Source organism: Phacochoerus africanus, chromosome 5, assembly GCF_016906955.1.
Source record: "Phacochoerus africanus isolate WHEZ1 chromosome 5, ROS_Pafr_v1, whole genome shotgun sequence".
NCBI lineage: Eukaryota > Metazoa > Chordata > Mammalia > Artiodactyla > Suidae > Phacochoerus > Phacochoerus africanus.
This window is the reverse complement of record NC_062548.1, coordinates 483,464-505,512: the sequence shown is the minus strand read 5'-3', so window position 1 is coordinate 505,512 and position 22,049 is coordinate 483,464. Positions and strand designations below refer to the sequence as shown.

The 22,049-nt window shown below is 47.6% G+C and overlaps 1 protein-coding gene across 2 annotated transcripts in view; it reads left to right on the top strand.

The window, feature by feature from the left end:
* The window catches only part of IPPK (inositol-pentakisphosphate 2-kinase), a 59,448-nt gene that overhangs the window by 10,720 nt on the left and 26,679 nt on the right, over positions 1 to 22,049 (top strand). For both annotated transcript variants that reach the window (XM_047779292.1, XM_047779293.1), the window contains exons 3-9: positions 1,389 to 1,484; positions 4,272 to 4,338; positions 6,290 to 6,411; positions 7,800 to 7,889; positions 17,565 to 17,623; positions 18,321 to 18,393; positions 21,243 to 21,522. In XM_047779292.1, the coding sequence (XP_047635248.1) occupies positions 1,389 to 1,484; positions 4,272 to 4,338; positions 6,290 to 6,411; positions 7,800 to 7,889; positions 17,565 to 17,623; positions 18,321 to 18,393; positions 21,243 to 21,522 (787 nt within the window). The remainder of the gene's footprint in view (positions 1 to 1,388; positions 1,485 to 4,271; positions 4,339 to 6,289; positions 6,412 to 7,799; positions 7,890 to 17,564; positions 17,624 to 18,320; positions 18,394 to 21,242; positions 21,523 to 22,049) is intronic.

Below are 22,049 nucleotides of genomic sequence, written 5' to 3'. Positions count from 1 at the left end.
GAGCCGAAGGTCACACACCACACAGTGTGGGCAGGGTCAGTGGTTGTTGGGTGGTGATTAGAAATTGGGCTCAAGATGAGGGTGTAGGAGAGATGAGTCACCACCTCCCCTTGTCTGATATGAAGAGACAGCTGGAAAAGAAGGCGAGGTGGATGGCTGATGGGTGCCAGCGGTGGCTGGATGAAGACGCACCTGGAGGTTAGCTTCATGGGAAGAGAAGGGGGATGTGGGAGAAAGCTGGGGGTTGCCATCACTCCAGTGGGGCTGCGACGGGGCTGCAGTGAGATCTGGGGGCGGTCCGGTTAGTGCCGAAAAAGGGGGCTAAGGATGGGAGGGTGCCGCTGCTAAAGAGAGCTGTGCAGGGCGCTGCTGCTCCCTCAGAGTCCAGGGGGAAACTAGAAACACCTTGGAGGCTGCCTCCAGCCCCTCCCCTCCCCCCTTTCACCACTCAGAGTCTGCAGAGCCTAGACTCTGTGAAGGGCCAGCATTTTCTGGATGCCTCTGTTTTTGACCTTTCCTCTGTTTATAGATTTATTGAGGCAGTGTCTTCTAGGGCAACAATTTTCCTTTCTTTATTATCTAAATGGCACAGTATGACCCCAGCTGCATGATTGTAGGGGATCGTGTGTGTGTGTGTGTGTGTGTGTGTGTGTGTGTGTGTGTGTGTTAATTCTGTCGACAAGAAGAGCTTTTTGTCAAGCCCTGTGGCCACAGCTCTACAGAGCCACTGGGAGTGTTGTGGGTTTTTTGTCAGGCTTCCTTCTCATGCATAGTGTCCTAGGATGCAGGTGCATGGGTGGCAGCTCAGACCAAGACCTCCCTGGAGTCCAGGCCATGTGTCAGGTACCTCCCAGCTTGTCTGTGAAGGAGACAGCCCTCTCGCTTGTGAGACCTGCAGTTGACCTTGGACTTCTCGCCTTAGGTCAGAGTAAGGGACACAGGACTGATTTCCTGTCTCACCCAAACCTCACAGCTTGGTAACTCTTGAAGAACCTCCGAGGAGAAAATACTTTACTTCTGCACTTAGAGGCTGAAGAATAAAACCTCAACATCTAGAGATTTGGGATGGGAGAGGTTGTCAAAGTTGGAATTCCACAGAGGGTGTGTACAGGCCGTGGGTGCAATCCATGTGCACTCCTGATGGTGAGGAAGGGTGGGCACAGATTCGGTTCTCAAACGGTTGGTCTCAGAATCACATGGGGTCCTGGGTAGAATGCTGAGTGGGCCCCCAGAACTGTGGAGGCAGAAGCTCCGGTGAATATGGCCGTCTTTACGCTGAGGCTTGGCTTCCTCCAAGTCCAGGGCCACTGGTGGCTTTTTGTGGCTGTGTGCATGGCAGCCCTGTATGTGATGAGGGCCTGGTCATTGCGTCTTGTCCTCTTTTACAGACTTCAGAAGAAATATTCCAGCACCTACAGAATATAGTGGACTTTGGCAAAAATGTCATGAAAGAGTTTTTGGGTGAGAACTATGTTCATTGTGGGGTAAGTGTCTTGTTTTGTTTTTAATTACTGTAGTGTAAATTCATAGGCACCTTCGGCATCAAAGTACCAACTTCTCAACTACGGTTTAGAAGTTTGTGCTTAATGATGACCCCCATGTTAGTTACAGAGTTTCCAAACATACTTCTCCCTTGTTGCACTGGAGGTAGCCGAGCAGATGGTGTTATTCCCGTTTCCTAGCTGAGAAGTGTGAAGCTCAGAGACATTCAGAGACGCTTTGTTTGACCCTCCCTTAATGGGACCCATGGTCTCCACCACTCTCCCCCTGTTGAGGCATTCAGCTTGGGAGGGCTCTGGAGTGAGGTTCAGGCAGCATGACTGGGTCCTGTGCCCCTGGCAGGCACCTTCAAGCAGGTTAGAGGGAAAAGGGGCCCCTGGGCTGGGTGTTGCGACCTGGGCTCATGAGAGAACGTGGCTGAAGCCCATGTGGGTGATGTGCCCATGTGCCCACAGGTGGTCTGCATTGTAGGTGTTTTCTGGTCTCAGTAACCAAGAGGAGTGCCTGTTATGGGTGGGGTCTGCTGTTGGGACACTCGTGGAGAGGGCAGCATAAGAAGCCACAGTGGAGTTATCCTGGCAACTCTCAGAGCCGGTGGCCTCGATCCAGGCCTGGGACAGCCACTCTAGGGTCTTGGCTTTGATCACCACTGCTTCTCTGCCTCTGGCCTTTCCGCCTGTCTTAGATCAGAGCCCTGAATAGACTAGCAGTTTTGTCACTTTAAACAGAAAGAGTGCTGCCTCTGTTTTGCAAATTCTGTATCTTGTGTCCATCCTGAGAAAAGTGATACAAGGAGGTTGAGTGAAAGTTTCTTTGAAGCTTAAGATTGCCTGGCAAAGTGAATTTAAATGGCTCTGGCAGCAAAACATCCTCCAAGGAAGATCATCGTCTGACAGCTTAGGGTGTACTGCTGGTAGTGCTGCCGTGGGGCCGTGGGGGCTGCAGGTTTATCTGAAGGCTGGGGCTAAGGATCCTTTCCCAGGGTAGCTCAGAGCCATGGAGCTGGTGGGGTAGTGCCAGCTGTTGACGGGGAGCCTCAGCACCTCCCAGGTGGACTCACTGCAAGGCTCCACCCACTGTTGTGGTGCGGCCCTGGCTTCCCCAGTGTATGGTCTGAGACTACCTATCCCAGGGTTGTGCCTGTCATTTCAGAGGCCTCCTGGGGCTTCACAGGTCAGCTCTAGGCATTGTGGGGCTACATGGGCAAGGGTGACTGGGGCCATCCTGGGGGCTAGCACCCCCCTAGTGAGGTCCCCACCTGTCCCATTGAATTGTGAGATCCTGGAACCCACTGGCTGTGAGAGTCCGAATCTCTGAGCTGTCTGTGTGACACCTCCTTTTGGCCTAGACAGTGTCTGAGTGAAAGCAGGTGTGCTGGCCCCTAGCTTCCTTTCTGGGGAGGGAGCACTCTTGTCTGGCCACCTAGGAGTGTCGCTCTGTCTCACAGCTCGGGGGCTCTAGACCTTACTTCCAGGAGGGGCCGGTGGCAGCTGGGAACAGCATCAGGATGTGCCCAGGGCCTGCTCTGGTCCGGGTTTGGGATCTCTTTGTCCACAGTGGACGGGGCTCTGGGCATGAGGGGTGAGCCCAGAGGTCACATTTCAGGAACATCCATCCTGTTGACATGGCCCCCTCGCAGGAAGACACTGCCAGAGTCAAGCACAGCCTGGTTTCCTTCCAGTGGTTGTTGTGTCCAGGGACGTCTGCCACTCTGACCCAGCTCTGGTGCAGTGTGGGTTGCAGAGCACAGCTCTGGCCCGAATAAGACCATGTTCAGGCAGAGTCAGCGTATGTACACGATGCAGTTTTCTCTGACCCATGACACAAGCCAGGGTAAAGTAGAGCCCAGGCAAGAGCTTCTCCCTGCTCTGTGTCCTGGGGCAAGATAAGGCTAGCCCAGCAGTGGTGAGAGAGCAAGGCTCAGATGACACACTCTTGTGTCCACGCTACCTCGGGTGCTGCCTGGCTGGTTTGGGGACTGGCCTGGTCCTGTCTTCCTGTGAGCCCGAGGTTAGGTGGCGCCGGGCGGGATGGAGAAGGTGGGCATGTAAGTGGGCAGGATCCCAGCCTTCTCATTCTTGGTAGGTCTCTTGTGTCCCCTGGGGATTTCTCAGGAAGTCAGTACCCTGCCACTCCGGCCACACGGGGATGGCGGTGAGCAATGTGGACTAAGTAGAAGCTCTTAGTTTGGGAGATTGCAAAGAAATGGTGAAGCAGAGAGAAGTTGCTCCTTTGCTTTTTGCCCAAATGCACCAGATGTTAGCCATCCTAAGTCCTGTGGCCAGTGGGTGCACAGGACGTTTTCTTGGAGATTAATATTTAATCAGACCCCTTTCTTTGAGCTGGAGTGTAAGACACCTCAGGGTGGCTGGGGACAGCTGATGAGGAGCTTCGTGCAGGCTGAGAGCGGCCTTGGCCCCGGCTCTGCTATCCACAGACATGTGAGAATGAGGATGAGGGCATGGTGAAGACAGAGGAGGAGCCCTGTGAGGAGCACTCTGTGGACACCAACTGTGGGTCGGTGCTGCTGGCCAGCTACTCCGAGGAGGGCTTGTTCCTCTTAGTGCACAGAAACCTTAGTGTGTCTGTCTAATATGGACATGTCTTTAAAATAACAAAGCACCTTTTATCCCTAAACCCCACAGACTGAGTACTTTTAATGTGGTAACATAAAATTGACCATTTTAACCATTTTTAAGTGTTCAATTCTGTGGCATTAGGTACGTTCAGATTGTTGTGCAACTCACACTGAGTATTTCTTATTCTTACAGGAAGTTGTTCAGCTGCCTTTAGATTTTGTGAAACAGCTTTGTTTAAAGATACAGTGTGAAAGGCCAGGTAAGAGTTTCTAACACCCCACTTGTAATGTGTTTGATGTGGTTGCTCAGGTTAGATAGGATACAGTTTTTGGTAGGTCTTTTGCCAGGATCTTCATTATCAGGGGTAGAAATCCTAGGAGCTCATGAATACAGTTCTGGACGTCAGATATGCAGATCACTAGGGGAATATCTGACTCAGAGCTAATTAATAAAAACACAAATGCATTTGGGAGCTGAGAGGAAGCTGAAAGAGTTTGGGTAGACATAGGGAAGGGAAGACGGGCTGGGCTGCACAGGGGCCTGGAGGAGTCTGGAGGAAAGCCAAGTAGACTGAGTCACGGAGGTGGGCCAGGCCCTAGGGTCAGCAGTCCTGAAGACGTTCCCCAAGAAGCTGGCACCACCCAGCTGCTTATCCTCTTGAGGTAAGAGGGGAGACTCAGATTTTTGTACCTGTCCCTCTGCCCCCGCCACCAGCTCACGTACTCCCGGCCATCACTGTATGTACCTTGCACTCCCATACGTTCCCCTCAACAGCTCCCCTGCCTCCCATACCTCCCCATCACCTCCCAAACCTCCCCCATCACCTTCCAGGCTTTCCCCCATCACCTCCCAAACTTCCCCCATTACCTCCCATTCCCTCCCCCATCACCTCCCATTCCCTCCCCCATCACCTCCCATTCCCTCCCCCATCACCTCCCAAACTTCCCCCATTACCTCCCATTCCTTCCCTCATCACCTCCCAGACCTTCCTCCATCACCTCCAAACTCCTCCTCATCTCCTTATGTACCTTCTCCCCATGTCATCTCACATATTTTCCCCTCAATACCTCACGTACCTTCCCTGTACTTGCTTTTGGCCATAATGACAGTAACCATGTCACAGTCTTTCCTTTCATAGAGACAAAGATGTAAAATCCATGTTGTTGAGGGACAAAATGTATCTTCTTCTAAAGCACAGCCAGGCAGGGCATGCAATGAGCCAGTATAAAAGTCCTTCCATATTTGATTAGGAAAGTGAAAGAAGACGACTGCACCCCAGAGTCCCTGTTTTGGGGAGCAGTGAGGAGCTGGGCCTCATGGGTGGAAAGGGCTGACAAGGGGGAAGGAGGCGGCAGCCTTGTTCAGAGCCTGGACTGTGTCTTGGCCCTGTTTTCTTCATCTAGACACAGACAGTCTGAACGTGCTGTGGTTCTGCGATTAGTTACTAATGTCTCTCAGCAGCATTAGTTTTATAATCAGCAATTATATCATTTAATAGAATAGTCAGCCTTGTTTTGTGGAAGGAGGAAAGCTGGCTTCTCCTGGGACCTGGAGGCTGTCTCTTCTGTGACTGTTCACAGAACAGCTTCTGGCAGTCAGTCCCGAGGAAGTACTGGTATTTGAGTTTTCTGAGGAAGCTTCAAGAGGAAGGTAGTGTGCTGTCTCCTTCCTCTCTGAGCTCCTGATTTGAGGGAGTTTTAGAACTTGGGGCAGTTCCTCAAATCACCCTCACTTCTGATGACAACATGTTTGGGGGTCCCCAAGACCAACCTCAAGTCTGATAATTTGCCAGAAGGCCCCGCAGAGCTCACTGTCTTCTTCATTATTGTGGCTTATCCCAGGTAAGGGTCACAGGTGAAAGCCAGCTGAAGGAAGAGGTGTCAGGGTTGTGTTGGGGATGGGGCTCATATGCATAGCTGACCACCCGTGTGGCTGCTTTCCACCTCCAGCCCTTCCAGAGGTTGAGTGGATAGCACAGGGCCCAAACCTCTGCCAGGAACCAGTGTTACACCTGTGTGACTCTGGGTCCCCAGATAGACTCCTTAGGCAGGACAACTCAAGACTCAGAGGTGACCTCCCAAGAACAGAGGCCAAGGCCAGCCCCGTCTTGGGCAAGGCTGATCCTTACCCCACAGGAGGCCACACTGCCGTCGAGTCGTCTTATCTCTCTCGCACTGATCCTTAGTTTTTCTCTTTGCTCTGTTTTCCAGAATCACGCTGTGACAAGGACCTGGACACTCTCAGTGGCTATGCTCTGTGCCTTCCCAATTTAGCCAGGCTTCAGACCTACCATTTTGCAGAGCACCGGCCGATCCTGTGTGTAGAGATCAAGGTGAATTTTTGTCAAAAGGGAAACGGTGTGACAAAGGGTAAGGAGGGTCCAGACTAAAGTCCATGAGTCACCTGCCTGGAGCGAACTTTCCCACAGAAGCTCCTGACATCCCCACAACTGTGCCCGTAACCTAGGCAGCCCCTCATTTGCAGCACCTAGGCTTACTTTCTGCTCCTTCCATGTGTACCACTTGCACTTTGCTACTTTGGTTCCTCTCACTGGCCAGACCTGAGGGGCACACCTTCCCAGATCCCCAGATGTAGACTCATTCTCAGGTCTTACGACAGGGAGCCAGCCAGGGACAAACCCTAGCTGATGGCCACCAGAAGGAAGCATGGGTTCTGCTCTGCTTATTTTCCTTGGAGGGTGCAGCTTTCCAGACCCCCTCCTGACCTCCTTCCTAGTGACACTGCATGCCATGTTCCAGGAGCTCAGCTTGAGGGTGGCCCTTTAGACCTGGTGGCACTCTGTTTCCTTGCTTCTCAGGAGCATGCTCAGGACAGACCTCCAGGAGGCAGCAAAGCCCTGGTTTGTCATGGCCAGGAGTCCTGAGGTGGGGGCGACGCAAAAGCCTCACTTGTCTAGTGGAAGGCAGTGAACACTGGATAAGGACCAGGCCCTGCTTCAGCTCTGTGGCCATGTTCAGTATGGCCGCCTGAGTCTCTCTCAGGAAGCCTCCCTGACACCCAAGGCTGTTGTTTGTTTCCTTGCTGCACACTTCTGGTGGGGAGTTCTGGGTCATGCTCTTGCCCCTGAGTGTTCACACCCCTGGGGGTTCAGTGTGGACTAATGTTCTGCTTCTCCAACCAGAGAGTGAGCATCTCAGGCATCAAAAATGCTGGGCAGCATGATCTTCATGTCCTGAGGCCAGGCACTGGTTTTTCATGTTGTATGTGCCCAGAAACCAGGGCTTCAGAAGGCACCCAGAGTTCCAGAAATAGTGGGAGCCCTGCAACTATCAGATGGGCACCTTCCCGTTCATACATTCTTGTCAGAGGGACCAAGGGTTCTGCTTCTTGGAGCTGGGAGCTCGGGGCATATTTGCATTCCTAGAGTCTTTGTAGGCTTGTTTTGTGATGAAAACACAAAGCTGCTCTGTGTTGTACTTTGTCAAGCCAGCAATTGAGACATCACTGTTCCCCCCCTGCCCCCGTGAGGGTTCTGGTCTTGGATTCTCTACTGGCAAAGAGACCTTTATGTGGTGCAGTGAAGGAAGCATCAATTCCTAGTGGGGACTGAAGATAAAAGCACCTTTGGGGAATGTTTATGTCTAACACTTGCTGATCTTCGTGGGAGTTGCACTTCATTAACCCGTAGTTAGTTATGTGTCTACCTAGAGGTATGTGATTTCTGAGCTTTTTTCCTCCCTTCCTTGTTTTATTTTGCAGCCAAAATGTGGGTTTATCCCTTTCTCCAGTGAAGTTACGCATGAGATGAAGCATAAGGTGTGTCGTTACTGCATGCACCAGCACCTCAAGGTGAGGAGAGCCCACCAGCCGGTTTCCCTCTCTGCACAGAGCCTCGTACTGAAAGGCTGGGCCTGAGGTGTGACCATCTGGAATTTTCAGAGGAGCAGAATAAAATGGAGGATTTATTTCCTTTTAATTTCCCAAATGGTTCACATTCTTCTCTTTTTTTGGCCATGTCTGCGGCATGCGGAAGTTCCCAGGCCAAGGGTTGAACACATGCCACAGCAGTGACAATGCCAGATCTTTAACATGCTGAGCCATGAGGGAACTGTCTTTATTTTCTTAATTGAGATGTTTAGATATCCTGGGTGTTATTACCCGTTTAAAGTGTTTAATTCAGTGGATTTTAGTCTGTTCCTAAGGTTGTGCGACCATGATCACTGTCTAATTCCAAAATGTTTCATTACCTCGAAAAGAAGTCCTGTGCCCATGAGCAGGCACTCCTTAATCCCTCGTCGTGCTGACCCCTGGCAACCACTTCTAGACATTTCATATTTTGTGACTGTCTTCTTTTACATAGCAATGATATTTTTGAAGTTCATGCACTCTGTAGCATTTATCAACACTTAATTCCTTTTTTGGCTGAATAATACTCCATTGTAGGGGAACATTTTGTTTATCCAGTCATCTATTTTTTTTTTTTTGTCTTTTTACCTTTTCTAGGGCCACTCCCATGGCATATAGAGTTCCCAGGCTAGGGGTCTAATCGGAGCTGTAGCCACCAGTCTACACCAGAGCCACAGCAACTCGGGATCCGAGCCGCCTCTGCGACCTACACCACAGCTCATAGCAACGCCGGATTGTTAACCCACTGAGCAAGGCCAGGGATCGAACCCTCAACCTCATGGTTCCTAGTTGGATTCGTTAACCACTGAGCCACGATGGGAACTCCTATCCATTCATCTATTGACGGACATGTGAATTGTTTCCTTTTGGCCATTGTGAGTATTTTGCTCTGAACACATGTGTACATATACATGTTGAGTCCCTGTTTTCAGTTCTCTTGGGTAGATTCCTAGGAGTGGAGTTCCTGGGTCTTAGGGAAATGCTGCTTTAACTTTTTGAGGAAATGGCAGACTGTTTTCCACAGCTACAGCACCATTTTGTATTCCCCAGCAAGATATGAGGGCTCCAGTTTTTCCACATCCTTGCCAGCACTTGTTGTTATCCCTCTTTGTGATTATAGTCATCCTTACGGATTTGATGGAGTATCTCATATGATATTCATTTGCATTTCTCTAATGGCTAATGATGTTGAACATTTGATCATGTGCTTATTTGGAAATATTTTCTCCTGTTCTGTTGGTTGCCTTTTTACTCTGTTGATAGTGTCCTTTGGGAGTTCCCATAGTGGCACAGCGGGAACGAATCCAACTAGGAACCGTGAGGTTGTGGGTTCCATCCCTGGTCTCTCAGTGGGTTAAGGATCTGGTGTTGCTGTGAGCTGTGGTGTAGGTCGCAGACGTGGCTCGGACCCTGTGTTGCTGCGGCTCTGGGCTCTGGTGTAGTAGGCCAGCAGCAAACAGCTCTGATTAGATCCCTAGCCGGGGAACCTCCATATGCCGCAGGTGTGACCTTAAAAGGACAAAAGACAAAAAAGAAATTTTTTTTTTGGATAGTCTCCTTCGCTGCACAGAAGTTTTAAATCTTGATAAAGTCTAATTTGTCTTTTTTTCTTTCATTACCCATGCTTTTGATGTCATAGCCAAGAAAGCTTTGCCTAAACCAAGGTCTTGAAGCTTTTCCTGTATGTTTTCTTCTAAGAGCTCTTGTGTTTAGGTCTTTGATCTATTTTGAGTTAATTTCTGTATTTGGTGTTAGGTAAAGGCGCAGCTTCATTCTTTTGTATGTGATATCCAGTTTTCCCAGCACCATGTGTTGAAAAGAATGTCATTTCTTCATTGTATGGTCTTGGTGCCATCACTGAAGATATATTGGCCGTATATGTGAGGGCTTGTTTCTAGACTCTCTGTTGTATTCCATAGGTCTGTATGTCTGTCCTTATGCCAATGTCATGCTCTTTTGATTGCTGTGGCTTTGTAAATAGGTTTTGAAATTAGGAAATGTTGGTCTTCTAGCTTTGTTCTTCTTTTTCAAGCTTGTTTTGGCTATTTGAAGCCCCTTATAATTACATATGAATTTGAAAATTGGATTTTTCATAACTGCAAAAAAAAAAGACTTGGAATTTTGACAGAAATTTCAGGAGTCTATAGTTCACTTCAGGTAGTATTGCCGTCTTTTTTTTTTTTTTTTTTTTTGGCTAGACCTGTGGCATGTATAAGTTCCCAGGCGAGGAATTGAACCCATGCCACAGCTGAGCCACTGCAGTGACAGTGCCAGATCCTTGAGCCACACAGGAGTGCCCAGTATTGCCATCTTAACAATATTAAATCTTTGTAATCGTGAACACAGGCTGTCTTTCCACTTATTTAGGTTTTCTTTTTCTTTCAGCAACATTTTATAGTTTTCAGTGTATAAATCTTTCACTACTTCGGTTAAATATTTCTAAGTATTCTTTTGGAATGTTTAAATGTTGTTATAAATAGAATTGTGTTCTCATATTTCCTTTTTGGTTTATTTCTAGAGTATAGAAACACAACTAATTTGTGTGTTTTGATCTTGTACCCTATAATTTTGCTGAATTTATTTATTAGCTCTAGTAGCTTTCTTGTAGATTCTTTGAAATTTTCTATGTATAGGATCATGTCATCTATGAATAGATTTTTACTTCTTCCTTTCCAATTTAGGTACCTTTAACCTTCACAATTGCCAAGAAACCAGCTGGGATTTTTTTTTTCTTTTTAGGGCTGTACCTGTAGCATACGGAAGTTCCTTGGCTAGGGGCAAATCGGAGCTATAGCTTCCAGCCACAGCCACAGCCACAACAACATGGGATCCAAGCTGTGCCTGCTGCATACACCACAGTTCAGGACAATGCCAGATCTTTAACCCTCTGAGCGAGGCCAGGGATCAAACCCGCAACCTCATGGATCCTAGTCAGATTTGTTGACCACTGAGTCACTAAAGGAACTCCCAGCTGGGATTTTTGATAGAGATTCCATTGTACTGCAGATTGATATGGGAAGTATTGCCACTGTAACAGTATTCATGCTCTTTGAACACAGGATGTTTTTCCATTTTATTTAGGTCTTTCTTTCAGTGATGTTACGTAGTTTTTAGTGTATAAGTCTTATGCTTTTGTTGAACTTATTCCGAAGTATTTTACTTTTGGTGATGCTATTGTAAAAAGAATTTTTACAGATTTCATTTTAAGGTTGTTTGCATAGAAATACAGTTGATTTATTTATGTCATGTATATGTTTTAAACACACATAAACATAAAAATTTACCGTCTTAACCATTAAGTTGTACAGTTCAGTGGCATTAAGTACACTTATATTGTACAACTATCACTACTGTCCATCTCCAGAATTTTTTTCATCCTATAAAAGTGAAACTCTACACCCATTAAACAATACCACATTTATTCCTTTCTCAAGCCTCTGGCAACCACCACTGTAGTTTCTGTCTCTGTGAATTTGAGTAGTGTAGGTTCTTCACGTATGTGGAATCATACGCCTTCATCCTTTTGTTTCTGACTCATCTCACTTATCATAATATCCTCAAGCTCATCTGTACAGTACCTTGTGTCAGAACTGCCTTCCTGCCTTCCTTTTGAAAGCCGAATAACACTCCATTGAATGTGCTGTATTTTGTTTATCCGTTTACCCTCTGATGGATACTTCTGTTGTTCCCACTTCTTGGCTGTTGTGAAAACTACTTCTGTGAACATGGGTGTACAGATATTTCTTTGAGACCCTGCTTTCAGTTCTCTTGGGTATATACAACCAGAAGTAGAGCTGCTTTATCATATGGTAATTTTGTTTTTAATATGAGTACAATATTGTATAGAAGTAGCATTCTTTTTTCTTGATCTAGCCAAAGGATTGCCGTATTTGGTTGTCTTTTCAGAGGAAGAACTTTTGGTTTTATTTCTTTTCTCAGTTTTCTTCTTTCTGTTCTCTGTTTCCTCTATCTGTAATCTACTATTTCTTCCCTCTGTTTACATTGGATTTAGTTTGACCTTTTCTAGTCTTTTAGGGTTGAAAATTAGGTTATTGATTTGAGATCATCTTTTTTTTTCCCCCTGGCTGCACCTGTGGCATATGGATATTCCCAGGTCAGGAATCAAATCCAGGCTGCAACTGCGACCTACGCCACAGCTGTGGCAATGTGGGATCCTTAACCCACTGTGTCACAGTGGGAACTCGGAGGTCTTCTTTTTAATCTAGTTTTTACAAGAACACATTTCTCTCTAAGCACTGGTTTCTCTGCCTCCTGTAAATTTTGGTATGTTGTATTTTCATTTCCATATATCTCAACTTATTTTGATTGCCCATTTTATTTCTTATTTGACTCATTGATGATTAGGAGTATATTTAGTTTTCATCTATTTGTGAGTTTCTCAAATTTCCTTTTGTTATTGGTTTCTAGTTCATTACACTTAGTTTGCAGAACATTTGCATGACTTCATGTCTTTTTAAATTTATTGAGGAGTTCCCATCGTGGCGCAGTGGTTAACGAATCCGACTAGGAACTGTGAGGTTGTGGTCCCTGGCCTTGCTCAGTGGGTTAACGATCCGGCGTTGCCGTGAGCTGTGGTGTAGGTCGCAGACGCGGCTCGGATCCCAAATTGCTGTGGCTCTGGCGTAGGCCAGTGGCTACAGCTCCGATTAGACCCCTAGCCTGGGAACCTCCACATGCCGCGGAAGCAGCCCAAGAAATAGCAAAAAAAAAAAAAAAAAAAAGGATCCAGTGTTGCCACAGCTACAGCTCGGATTCGATCCCTGGCTCGAGAACTTCCAGTATGCCAAGGGTACAGCCATTAAATAAAAAAAGAAAGAAAGAAACTACTATTGTGAAAGTTAACTTAGAAAGTTAAACTCAAGAGAAGAAAAAAAAAATAAATTTATTGAGACTTATTTTATGGTTTAACATATGGTTTTTCCTTGAGAATGTTTCATGTTTACTTACTTAGAATATATTCTGCCATTGTTAGGTGGAATATTATATAGATAGTTGTTAAGTCTAGTTGGTTTATAATGTTGTTCAGATCTTCTACTTCCTTGTTGATTTTCTGTCTAGGTGTTCTACCTATTGATTTAACCTATTAACCTAAACAATCTAGCCCAATTAACAATGTTTAAGTTTCAGTAATATACACAACTCTGTGCCCCATGTAGTCTTGTTGACTTCCCCCACCGCTGCTGTTGTGCTGTTATTCTCATACATTACATCTTTATACATTGTATGCTTGTCAGTATGGAGTTGTAATAATTGCCTTATGCCCTGCATGGGACATTCTGTCTCTTAAATCAGGTAGGAGAAAAAAGTTACTAGCAAGATAGATATATATTGTCCTATATATTTAACCTGTGTATGTTCCTTTACCCAGTGCTCTTTATTTCCTTTCATGGATTTGAGTTACTGTCTGGTGCCCTTTTATTTCAGCCTAAAGAATTCCCTTTTGTATTTTCTTTCTTTTATCTTTTTAATTGTTAATTTTTTTTAATCTTTTTTGTCATTTTAGAGCTGCACTCATGGCATATGGAGGTTCCCAGGCTAGGGGTCAAATCGGAGCTGTAGCTGCCAGCCTACACCAGGGCCACAGCAATGCCAGATCCGATCCGCGTCTGCAACCTACATGCCAGATTCTTAATGCACTGAGCAAGGCCAGGGATCGAACCCGCAACCTCACTGTTCCTAGTCAGATTTGTTTCTGCTGTGCCACTACAGGAGCTCCTCTTTCTTTCTTTTAAATTTTATTTATTTTATATTATTTTGGCCATGGCTGTGGCATATGGGAGTTTTAGGGCGGGGGATCAAACTCACACAACAGCAGTGACCCAAGCCACTGCAGTGATAATGCTGGATCCTTAACCTGCTGTGCCACAAGAGAACTCCTCCCTTTAGTATTTCCTGCAGGGCAGGGTTTCTAGCGACACATTTCAATTATTTTATTTTTTTCTTTTATAATTTTTATTTTTTCCGTTACAGTTGATTTACCGTGTTCTGTCAATTTCTACTGTACAGCAAAGTGACCCAGTCATACACACACACATACACACATATATATACACACACATATATATACACATATATATATACACATTCTTTTTCTCACATTATCCTGCATCATGTTCTATCACAAGTGACTGAATATAGCTCCCTGTGCTATGAAGCAGGATCTCATCACTTGTCTACTCCAAGTGCAATAGTCTGCATCTGTTAACCCCAGACTCCCAGTCCATCCCACTCCCTCCCTCTCCCCCTTGACAACCCCAAGTCTTTGCTCCAAGTCCATGAGTTTCTTTTCTGTGGAAAGGTTCATTTGTGTCCTATATTAGATTCCAGATGTAAGTGATATCATATGGTATTTGACTTTCTCTTTTTGACTTACTTCACTTAGTATAAGAGTCTCTAGTTCCATCCATGTTGCTGCAAATGAAGCAACACATCTTTAAAGTTTTGTTTATCTGGCAATGTCTTAATTATTCCTTCATTTGAAAGGATAATTTTATAGATAAAACTCCTCTTTTGATAGTCTTTCTTGCAGCACTGTGGGCGTGCCATCCCAGTGCCTTCTGGCCTCCGTGGTTTCCAGGAAGAAATCTTACAGAGGAGCCTTGTACATCATGAGTCACTCCTGTCTGTTTTCAAGATTCTCTGTCTTTGTCTTTGGATAGTTTTATTATGATGTATCTAGATGTGGATCTCTTGGACTTTGTCCTAAAATTCACTGATTGTTTTCTTCTGCCTACTCAGATCTGCTGTTGAGCCTTTCTTGTGACTTTTTCCACTTTAGTGATTGATTGTATTTTTCAATGACAAAATTTCTGTTTGGTTCCTTTTAATAATTTCTCTCATTGATATCCTCTATCTTTTAAGATACTTTTCTTTTTGTTTTCTTCAGTTCTTTGTTCTTACTCTCCTTCAGCTTTAAGCATATTTAAAGTAGTTGAGTTAAAGTCTTGGTCTAGTAAGTCCAGTGTCTGAATTTTTCAAGGACAGCCTATTGGTTGTTTTTTTTTTCTTTTTCCTGTATATTCTTTTTTGTTTCTTTGCAAGTCTCTTAATGCTTTGTTGAAAATGGGCATTTTAAGTAATATAATGTGGCCACTCTGGAATTCAGGTTCTACAGTCTCTCTAGGATTTGTTTTTGCTGCTTATTGTAATTGCTTTGTTTGGTGCCTTTTCTTTGTCAGTTTTGAGAAGTCCGGTTTTTGTCATGTGTCGCCTCTGATGAGCAGCTAATTGTTTGACAGAGATTTCTTAAATGCCTGGAACCAGTAAGTCTTCCAGTCTTTGCTGAGGGGCTCTGTGTGCGTATTGGAGCCTGCTGTTAGCACTTAGCACAGCAGTTGCCTTAGACCTCACTTCTGCATAGCTTCAGATCACCAGGAGGTGGTAGCCTTTTCAGGTCTTTGGGAAAATGTCCCTTTTGCAGCTGGTTAGCCCTGAGTCAGGTCAGTGAAAGTAGAAAACCAAGAGGCAAGTCAAATAATGACCACTCTTTGGCAGCGAGGCTTTGGAGATGTACCTACCCTGTTTAGTCTTTTCCAGTGGCCACCAGGCATCTGTTTTCACTGTGATTGATGCTGTTGCTTTTTAGAGTTCCCTTGGTGCTAGAGAGAGTGGGGTAGGATTAGGGAATTAAAAGTGTCACACAGCTCACTGTTCTTATTTAGATATGGCTATTTTTCTTGTATAATGCTCTCCAGATTGTTACAGGCCTTTGGTTAATTTTCTAAGTCCTGAAAATTTTGATTGTGACATTTTTTGTCAGTTTCCTCCTTGTGCTTATGGAGGAGAGAATTTCTAGAGGTTCTTCATCCACTAATTTTGCTGACTCACCCTATCCATTCTTTGTGGTGTTTAACTTTTCTAGACTCTTTGGGGAAAGAAGGTATGTCAGCCATTCCCTTTAGGAGGTGGGTTTTCATTGTCACTATTCATTTTCAACATATATGATGAATTTTTAAGAACTATTTTTTTAAACTATGAAAGAGTGCCTGCTCTTTTAATTAATAAATTATGGAATTGTATGAATTAGGTCTCCCCAGAAGTAACTTATATTGTCAGTTTGCATATCCTTCCAGACTTCTTCCTGTGCCAGTGAAGCTATACATGTTATTCAGTTGGAAATAAACTGTGCACATAGTCTAATGTGTGTTCACACGTGCATCTGAATACACATACACTTTTTTTTTTTGGCCTCACCCTTGGCATGTGGAAGTTCCCAGGCCAGGGATTGAAACCATGCCATGGCAGTGACCTGAGCTGCTGCCAGGGCCTTAACCCACTGAGCCACCAAGGAACTCCAAAATTTTATAAAGTAAATATGGGATCTGTTATAAGTAATTGTTCTGCTAACTGCTTTTTTCACTTAAATAATCCATTGAGATTGTTTGTTATGTATCCTTCAAGGCCTGTTTTCATGGCGAATTTGTTTTTTTTTTGTTTTTTTTTTTTTACTTTTTAGGGCCACACCTGCAGTGGCATATGGAGGTTCCCAGGCTAGGGGTTGAATCGGAGCTGCAGCTGCCAGCCTACGCCACAGCCACAGCAACACAGGATCCGAGCTGTGTCTGCGATCTACACCACGGCTCACGGCAACACCGGATCCTTAACCCACTGATTGAGGTCAGGGATCGAACCCACAGCTTCATGGTTCCTAGTTGGATTTGTGTCTGCTGTGCCATGATGGGAACTCCTTCATGCTGGATTTGGATACGTGCATGTATAGATGCATATATCCTTTTTTTTTTTAAAAGCAAAAAGTGATATCATATATATCGTTCTGTAAATTGCTTTTCTCCTGGAATAAATATTAGTCATTTTTACTTTATTTTTTATTATTATTTTTCGGCCATGCTGCAACATGTGGAAGGAAGTTGAGGTTCCCAGGCCAGGGATCAAACCTTAGCCATAGCAGTGACAATGTCAAATCCTTTATTGCTAGGCCACCAGGGAGCTCTAATATTGGTGATTTTTTTAGCTCTGGCTCTTTCTCTTAGTGGCTTCATATTATTTATTCATCCCTCATTCAACACATGGCCTGCTGTGTCCTAGCTCGCAAGAGCAGATGTGCTTCAATGGACTTAGCTGTTTCTAGGTTTGGCTGTTACAGTGAGGTTGCAGTGAACACCCTTGACCCAGTGGCTCCTCATAGATTTGCCAAGTCTTGGGGCACTGAGATTTAACATTTTGATGGAAACCAGCCCGTTCCCTTTCAAAAGGTTGTGCCAATTTAGCTTCTCACTGCCATGAACTTACTAGTTAGGTGCACCCTCCCTTTCCTGGATATTATAATTTTAAAGATTTGTTTATCTGATTACCAAAATTTAGTAGTTGGTTACCAAAATTTAGCCATGTCATCTTATATCTTGCTCACGTGGAGGGCCTGGCAGCATTCAGAGGAGCCCTCAGAGGAGGGCGGAGGTTTCCTGGGTTCAGAGTCGAGTCCCCTGCCTTGGCTTGTGATGTGCACCTGGAGGTAGTGTCATCTGCGGGGCCTGCAGCTGCCTTGGTCATCTTGCAGTCACTTGGGCTGTTGTGTGTGTTAGCATGAGCCCAGTGCTGCCCTAATCCAGTCACTGACACCTTGTGATGGTTTCTTAACAGGTGGCAACTGGGAAGTGGAAGCAGATAAGTAAATACTGTCCCCTTGATCTCTACTCAGGGTAAGAGAACACTTCCCCTTTGTCCCTAGTACTGCCTTTCTTGGAGGAAGAGGTGGGGGTGGCATTCTGTGCATGGGGTGGTGGGGCAGGAGATGGGAGCATTCTGTGAGGTGGGGGCTGCTCGCCTGCACATAGCCAGGGCCCTCAGCAGGGCTCAGGGTTCTTGCCTGCGGTCAGGTTGCCTCCCAGGGTTCCTGCAAGTTATCTGTGGGAGCCAGTGGCTCAGGGATGTTGCCAAAGGGGCAGAGAGTGGGTGGGCTTAGGGGTAGCGATGGGGGTGCCTCTGTGAGGAGGGCTGGGGAGAATGCAGCTCTTTAATCTGCAACGCTCAGGGACATCGAGTGGCAGCCCTTGGGCATGTGCCCTGAGCCACAGGAAGGTGGATACAAGTCTGCTTTAATTCTCTCAATAATACTTTTTCCTGGAGTTCCCATCGTGGTGCAGTGGAAATGAATCAGACTAGGAACAATGAGGTTGTGGGTATGATCCCTGGCCTTGCTCAGTGGGTTAAAGATCTGGCATGGCCGTGAGCTGTGGTGTAGGTCACAAATGTGGCTCAGATCTGGCTTTGCTGTGGCTGTAGTGTAGGCCAGCAGCTGTAGCTCCGATTAGACCCCTAGCCTGGGAACCTCCATATGTTGCGGGTGTGGACCTAAAAACAAAAAGCAAAAAAAATAAAAAGACTTTTTCCTTTTAGAAATAAACAGAGAATGTACTTTGCTTTGAAAAGCTTGTTACAAGAGGCACAGAACAACTTAAAGATATTTAAGGTAAGACTGGCTTCTATTTTATGGCACTTTTAGGGTGGGACCATTGGGTGTCTGAACTAAGCTGAGTGAACCCATGGCGCTTTGGTCCCTAACAGGGTTCTATGACCTTGTAGACAAGGGCATCTGGGTTGGGGCTGCCTTGGCCTTATTTGGGTCCTTTTCCCAAACCTCATTTCATGGGTGTGTCATCCTGGGATCCTGGGATGTGTGCTGTTAACTCCTTGACCACTGGGTGGCCTTGGGCTCTGTTGACTCGGACCCTGACCCTGGTACTTGACTGCATCCCTGGAGTCCTTCTGTGTGGTTGAGATGGAAGCAGGAGCTGGGTGGGGCATCCTAAAGCATGGCCACGCCTGTCTGTGCCTCTCCTCCTGGTTCACTTAGGGAACTTATTGTCTGGGGTCTGCTGGTCAGCTAATGATTTTTCCAAGTCCTGCAGCTCTGATCACCCTGCATCCTGATCATGTAGGGGAAGGCTTATCACCTGGCACAAGGCACCTTCTACTCAGGACCTCAGCACCCTGATGGGGCCTGCCGAGGCCCCGTGGTCACTCAATGTGGAGGAGAGGCTGGGGGTGGGGTTGAGGGGGTGGGGAGAGGAGAGCAGGGCTGGCCCAGACCTGCAGGAGGGCTTGGTATGGCCTTTGTCCCCTGGCGTCCCCTTTGTCATCTCCTTTTCTGCTCACCACGGACTCTGCTACCAGTCCTGGTTATATTCTCATTCTGTATGACACATGAGAGAGTTCGTGATAGGCTTCAGGTCACAGGCGTCTATGTGGAGTAGCAAGGCTGTTGGTTGGACAGCCGTGTGCTCTCTGCTTCCTGCTCTGTGTGGACAGTGCTGTTTTGCACACAGCTGCCGCTCAGAAGTGGGCTCCGGGAAGGGTGCAAGGGAGGTCTCTTCCTGACTTGCTTCCCCCATGTGGCTAATAAGTCTGGTCAGAGTGAATCAGCTATATTGTCTGCCTCCACCTTCCCAAATCTAGAAAAAGAGGATGTATTTTAAAATCAGGTTTGATTTTTAATTCTTATGAGGACTTCAGGAATCTTATTTTTAAATCCCAAAGATAAATTCCTTGGGGGTTTAATTTGGAGCCTGTATTGAGGCTGGCATTTTCTGACTGCCCCCACCTGGGCTAGCCTGTCAGGCCCACACTTAAGCTGAGTGGTGTGTCTGGCTCAGCTCCTGGACCAACCGCCCTGCCCTGGGGCCTGGGACCTGGAACTGAGAACCCTGGCTGTGTGCTGCTTCTGTTGAAATCAGCATGGGAAAAAATCCAGAGGTAGAGATAATGGTTTCAAAAGAGATGGATTAAAAGCAGTAACGTGGAATGGCTTTTAAAAGCAATACCTTGGGCCATGCGGTGCATCATCGCAAGTGCTATCACCTTTCATAGCAAGCTCTCTGGTTCTGATGCTCACGCCTGACCTTGTGAAGTTCCAGGGGTGGAGAAGCCTCCTGGGTCATGGTTGGTGTTGATGTGGTGCTGTTGTTGAGCTCTCTCCTTGTCTGTCTGAATGTTGTTCACAGACTCCAGGCTGTGGCTCTGTCCACCTCAATTCTGGACACTTGTGAGATGTGGTGGGGGACACGTGGGGGTGTGGCTCTCTGCCTCATGTCCCATGAGGTCCTTGAGCAACCATGTTTGTATGTGTTAAAATGCCCGTCCACCTGGGTTCCAGACTTTGGGGAGAAGGGGCCTTCTGCTGTGCAGGGGTCCCTCAGCTGCCCAAGGCCTGGAGGCAAGAGTGTTGGGGACACAGCTGCCCCGCAGGACCCACAGGCCCGGCCCTCCTCCTGTCTGTGGCCCAGGTTGGCTGGTTTCGGCTGCACATTTCATCTCTGTCTGCTCTCCTCCCGGGAGCTCCTGCTTTCCCTTTGCCAGGCCCATCTCGGGGGTCATCATCTCTGCTTCCCTTGGCCCCGTGGCCAGCAGTGGCCTCGGTTGTGTTCCCCTCTCCCTGGACACCCACATCTGTGAGCCCTGACAGCGCTGCCTGGGGACACCCACGCTGCTGAGTCCCAGGGCCTTGTGGAGGGAGGACTGTCTAGTCCATGCTGCTCATTGGATTGAAGTGACCCCTACCCGCCAGCTGGGGCCGAGCAGGGATCGTCCTCATCCTTATCACCTACTGTGTAACAGCCGCCTTTCGGCTCGCAGTTCTGTAGCCAGCAGCTAAGGAGCAGCAGAGCTGCTTCTGGCGCAGGGTCCCTCCCTCCTGAGGCTGCCTCTCATCTGAAGGCTCGGCTGGAGCCAGAGGCTCTGCTCCCAGAGCCATTGGCAGGAGGCTTCGTATCCTGGCTATGTGGGGCTCCGTGGGGCTGCTCACTGTGGCTGCTGTGACCTGAGAAGAGAGTCTTCAAGATAGAAGCCACAGTTGCTTTTATAACTTAATCCTGCTGGGGTGCACTGTTGCTCTGCTCATATTCTCTTGGTCACATGGACCAAACCTCTATAGTGCAGCGGGGATACAGGGCATTTGCACCAGGGGATAGAGGCCACTGGGTACCTCTCCAGAAGCTACTGACTGTATCTTCTCACAGACAGACAAGGACACTCAGGGCAAGCGATGTGTCAGTCACCTGGGACTGGCTGCTGCTCAGGAATGTGGGGACCAGGGTTCCCTTTGGGCTTTTCTCCTAGACACCCACTGGGTGTCCCTTCCTGTGACTTGGGAACTGAACGTCTTGTTCACCTTCCAGTGAGATCTGCCTCTTGGTCAATCCCCAGGGGCTGCAGTGGGGGGCAGAGTAAACTGCTGGTCTGTGTCTGTCTGGGGGTGGCACGGAGGTGTTTTCCCCCCAGCCTGCTGGGCTTGACGTCACCCATGTCTTTCCCTCTCTGAAGAATGGCGAGCTGATTTACGGCTGCAAGGACGCCCGTGGCCCCGTGGCTGACTGGAGCGAGCTCGCACACCATCTGAAGCCCTTCTTCTTCCCATCCAATGGCCTGGCTGGTGGGCCCCACTGCACACGGGCCGTGATCCGGGAGCTGGTGCGCGTCATCACACGAGTGCTGCTGAGTGGCTCAGACAAGGGCTGGGCGGGTGCCCTCAGGTCGGGGCCTGGGCTTCGGGGCCCAGCCGTCTGCGAAGCCAGCCCTTTCAGCAGGAGTCCCCGCTGCCAAGGTGGGCCTGGTGGGTGGGCTGGGCTGGGGGCAGCAGAGCGCGTGGCACAGCCTGCAAGGGGCCCGCCTGGCCTCACGGAGCTTCTGCAGGAGGAGCCTGGGTCCTGTCAGGCCCCCCAAGGCCGGGCCTCCCTGTCTCTCAGTCCCGGGTGGGGAGCCCTCCTTTTCCACCTCCTGTCTGGGTTTGTAAACCGCAGTGCACAATGGGGCTGCAGGCTCTTCCCTAGAACCTCACACCATGTGTCTGCACTTCTGTGGTTTGCTGCGTGTCATTGCAACCCTTGGGATAGGTTTTCCTTTTCTTTCCTAGTTGGGGAGAACTGAGGCTTGAAATGTCGGGGTCCTACAGTTCAAAGCCCTTTAGGAGGGTGGGTGGCAGTTTGTAGACAGCTGTGAACACAGACACTCAGGGCCTGTGGCTTTGGGCCCTCCTGCTCGAGGCCCCGTTCCTCACAGAGTCACCGGGGGAGGGGGGCCCCCGGGCTTCAAGGTGACTTGTCACTGATTTGGGTTTGGCCACGAATGTCC